The sequence below is a fragment of the Solanum dulcamara genome, chromosome 1, assembly GCF_947179165.1.
Source record: "Solanum dulcamara chromosome 1, daSolDulc1.2, whole genome shotgun sequence".
In the NCBI taxonomy this organism is placed as follows: Eukaryota; Viridiplantae; Streptophyta; class Magnoliopsida; order Solanales; family Solanaceae; genus Solanum; species Solanum dulcamara.
In genome coordinates, this window is record NC_077237.1 from 61,277,344 (window position 1) to 61,281,981 (window position 4,638).

Here is a 4,638-nt window from a genome sequence, read left to right on the forward strand (position 1 = left end):
TGCTGCAGTTCTACAAGTTCTTGGGAAAAAGAAAATGATGAGGGACTAGTGGTTGGTTTTTGCAGGTCTTTGATGTTCCTGCACAAGATGCAGCAACCAATAGAGGGGAGGGACTGCAGCTTTGTGATTATACATGTAGGGCAGAAAACAAAAGGAGGGGAGCTTATTCTAATTCTAGATGTAAGATTAGAGTTTATGAGACTAGAGGAGCAAGAACTAAGGGAGACTCTCCCTTTTACAGTGGCCCCAACTATGTATTCTTCAAAGACAATATAAATATGAAGTAGATACATTTAGGTTGAAGAATAAGTTAGTGCACTATGAAGTATTACAGGGGAGAAGTCAGGGTGGCTTCTTGATCCTCTTGGTTCTTCTTCTCCTGAAGTTAGCCATGCCCAGTTTGTCCATTTCCATATGAGCTCTGGCTTCTTTAGGGAGGTATTGCTTAGTGAAAAAGAGTTTAGAAGAAGTGCATTTGTGGCTATGTTTAGACAAGGAATCACCTGTGTAGTTGGCTTCTCTGAAGATGTGGTTGCAGCTGAAATCTTGGAATTGGCTAATGATGTTTTTTTATAAGCTGTTCAGCTGCTCCTTGACGGGCCAAGGGGGTTTTGCTTCTTATTGCAACCACTTGGTAAGAAGCTGAGAATCCACCTCCAAGTTTACCTGTGAGTAACCAAAATGAAGGCACCAAGAGAGACCAAAGATGGCAGCCTTGATCTCTGTTTGATTGTTAATTCCTACACCCAGGGGGTTGCATAGGCAAAAATGAGATCACCATGAGCATTCCTAAGGAGGCCTCCTCCACCAATATTGCCAGGGTTGCCAAGGGCACTGCCATCAGTGTTAAGCTTCATATTAGGAGCAGCTGTTTTAAGCCAACATATAGGAGTTACTTTGGTATCATGAAAGCACTGCTCAACCAAAAGGAACAGGTCCTTCCAGTTATTAGGCCAGACCATATAAGGAAAAGCTGTGGTGAGAAGGTTGTAGGTGTATTTGAATATGGAGAACTTGACTCTAGTGAGATTAGACTGCTTCCCACCATATTTGGAAGCACATCTATTCTTCTATAGATTCCAACAAATGAAGATAGGAGTTGCATGGAGAATGAGTTTATAGGCCTCATTCTTATGCTTTGAAGTCCACCATCTCATTATCAGGTTTCTAAGGGGAGTGTAATCAGTATTAATGCCCAAAGAGTTAGAAAATAATCTCCATACATTATGAGTAAAGGATCCTGCAACAAAGGTGTGATCAATGGTATCCTAGCTAGGTTTATAACAATAATAGCATTGAGAGGGAGCTCTTCCAAAGTTGATTAGCTTCTCATTAGTAGGTAATTTCCCTCTAATGGCTCTCTAGACCAAGAAGGAGCATTTGAAAGGAATACACTTGTGCCAAGTACATGAGTTCAGCATAATCTTTGTCCTCTTATCTCTGATGATCTCCCATGTAGAGAAGCATCTGAACTCCCCATTGGTACTAGGGATCCAGTAAGGCAGGTCCTGATGGAGGGGGTGGTAGCTGAACTGAGTTGCTAAACTATTAGGGACAAATTGAGGAGGGGCTTCTTGGATGATGAGATCCACATTCCATTGGCCATTGGTTAGGAAAGATGAAACTTGGGTGTTGTTAAGCCTACAGCTATTAGCAGAAAAGTGTGCTAAGGGGCCAACACCTAGCCAATTGTCCTACTAGAAAAGGCAAGAGCCAGACTTGATTTGCCACTGAATGTGAGGATCAATATTGTGATTGTTGTTCATCATAAGCTTCCAAGTTAGGGACTGACCAGTGTGCCATTTTTTGGAGATGATATTGGCCCTCTGACCGTATTTGGCCTTAAGAAACTCTCCCCACAAAGTGTTCTTAGTTCTGAGGGTCCACCACTGCTTGTACTGAAAGGATTTAGAAATATCATTGATTTGTCTAACTCCTATACCCCCTTCATCTCAAGGATAGCTAAGATTCTTCCATGAGGACCAGTGGTACTTTCTCTTATCATTTTTCCACCCTAGAAGAAGTTAGCAGTGATGCTTTGGATCTGCTTGATGATGGTAGATAGAGGGGTGCTGTATGATAACAAGTATATTGACATGGATTGAATAACAGGCTTGACAAGAATAGCTCTTCCCCCATAGCTTAATATTTTTGTATGCCAGCCAGTGATCTTGTTAACAACCTTTGCAATAAGATCAGAGTAATAGATAATTCTTTGCCTGCCAATGTAAATAGGACACCCTAAGTAGGTTATGGGACTACTCTTTTGGCTAAATCCAGTGATCCTCTTGATTCTCAAGATAGTAGCCTTGAAGGCATTGGATGGAACCATAAAGTGACTCTTTTGTTTGTTGATCAATTGTCCAAATACCTTTTCATAAGCATCTAAGGTCTCCATGATGAGAGTCAAGGTCTGCTTTCTTCCAGAGGCAAAGATAATGATATCATCAGCAAAGATACGGTGGTTGATTTGAGGTCCCTTTTGAGCCATGAAGAAACCATGAAACTGAGGGTGGTGATAAAGATTGTTCATGAGACTAGAAGGAACTTCAGCTCTAAGGATGAATAAGGCTGGGGATAGAGAATCACCCTGATTGAGACCCCTTGTATAATGAAAGAAACCATGCCTGGATCCATTAACTATAATAGAGTACCAATTGTCTGACATGATTCTCCAAGCCATGTTAATAAATCTTTCACTAAATCCCATTCTTCTCAGAACCAGGCAGGCGTAGGACCATGATACCCTATCAAAATCTTTGTCCATATCAAGCTTAATCACAACATTGCCCTCTATGTTAGGCTTTTTGATCTAGTGGATGATTTCCTGGGCCAACATGATATTCTTAGATATGCTCCTATTCTTAACAAAGCCAGATTGGTTAAGAGAAATGAGATTAGAAAGGATAGGTGCAAGTCTAGACAAAGGAGTTTGGAAATGATTTTGTTGGTGAAATTACTCAAACTTATGGGCCTGAATTCAGAGATTTTGGTGGGGTGGTTTACCTTGGGGAGAAGAACCAAACAGGCATGAGAGAAATACTTAGGCATAGTCTGACCATAAAAGAAGGAAATAACTACACTAAGGAGGTCTTCTTTGATGATGTCCCAGCATACTTGGAAGAATTTACCATTCATCCCATCAGGACCAGCTGCTGAGTTGGAATTCATGGCAAACACCACAGTTTTCAGCTCTTCTATAGAAGGTGTGGCTTGGAGGGCCTCATTCCGCTAATCAGTAACTATAGGAGTAATGCACTGAAGGTCCTGTTGTTGAATATACTTCTCTTCTCCAGTAAAGATTTGTTGACAATAGTTACAAGCTGCTTCAACTATCTCAGCATCACCTTTCACCCAAGAGCCTTCATCATTTTGGATCCTATAAATGTACAACCTCTTTCTTCTACCTCTAATCAAAACATAGAAGTAGCTAAAATTCATATCACCCTCTTTGAACCAGTGCAGCTGAGATTTCTGCCTGAGAATGGGATCCTCTATTTTCATGTATCTATTATATTCCGCATTGATAGTATGAAACTTGGACCTGTTATCATTGGAATTCATGTTGATCATGTTTTCTTCAGCTTGTCTAACAGCTTCCTCATACTCTTTGACTTTAGCATAAATATCACCAAACTGATTCCTAGACCAATCACTAAGAGTAGTGGCAAGTCTTTTCATCTTTTTGTGGAAGATCCATATAGGATTACCCTCTATGTGTCCGCTCCAATAGTTTTTAACAAGCTCGATAAAAGAAGGATGTTCAGGCCAACAATTAAGAAACTTGAAATACTTGATGGGGTTGTGATGTTGATCAACCATTTCCAAGAGTAGAGGGTAGTGATCAGAGCCCATAGAGGGGAGATGAGTGATGGAGGTAAGGGGCATGGTTTCCAGCCATCTATTATTAGCCATCCCCCTATCTAGTCTCTTCCAAATTCTGGACATGATGCCCCTCTGGTTGCACCAGGTGTACTTCTGTCCAATGAAGCCAAGATCTTGCAAGCCACTAGCCTCTATAGTACTAATGAACTCAAGGCGTTTTCTCATATTATACATGAACCCTCCAAGTTTTTCTTCAGGATCAGTAATAATATTGAAATCACCTAGAGTACACCATGGAAAAGGTATAGTGGACTGTTGTAGAATGCTATCCCAGAGAGTCCTTCTGAGATGATCCTTACATTTGTCATATACAAAAGTAGTAATAAACTGATTAGGTCTCATTACATGATTGATTTCACAAGTGATCAATTGTTCCTCATTCTCTAAGATAGTGCAATTCACATCTTTTGTCCAAAAAATCCAAATCTTACCATTTGGATTATGAGTGGCATAGTCCATATTCAGATGGTTTATGAAGTATTGCAGCTGAGTGTTATTAGAGAAACTTTCTAGAATAGTAATGATAGAGATATGATAAATTTTTTTGACGAGTTTAATTCTTTCCATGGCTCCTTGAGTATTAATACCCCTCACATTCCAACTAAGGATACTAATTATTTAGATGGTTTGGGGGTGTGGAGCCTAGTACTTGGCCTGCCAGTGGGGACAAATATAGTAGCGTTTTTTGTTTTAATGCTAAGTCTGGTCTTATATATCCCTCTAGGAGATATGCCTTGTGAACTAGTCACTTGC

At 40.3% G+C, this 4,638-nt stretch overlaps 1 protein-coding gene across 1 annotated transcript; it reads right to left on the reverse strand.

Moving 5' to 3' along the window:
• Positions 1–3,231: 3,231 nt before the first annotated feature.
• Positions 3,232–4,344, reverse strand: LOC129893436 (uncharacterized). The gene has a single exon (XM_055968966.1). It carries the CDS (start codon positions 4,342–4,344, stop codon positions 3,232–3,234), a length of 1,113 nt encoding a protein of 370 aa, XP_055824941.1.
• Positions 4,345–4,638: the final 294 nt, after the last annotated feature.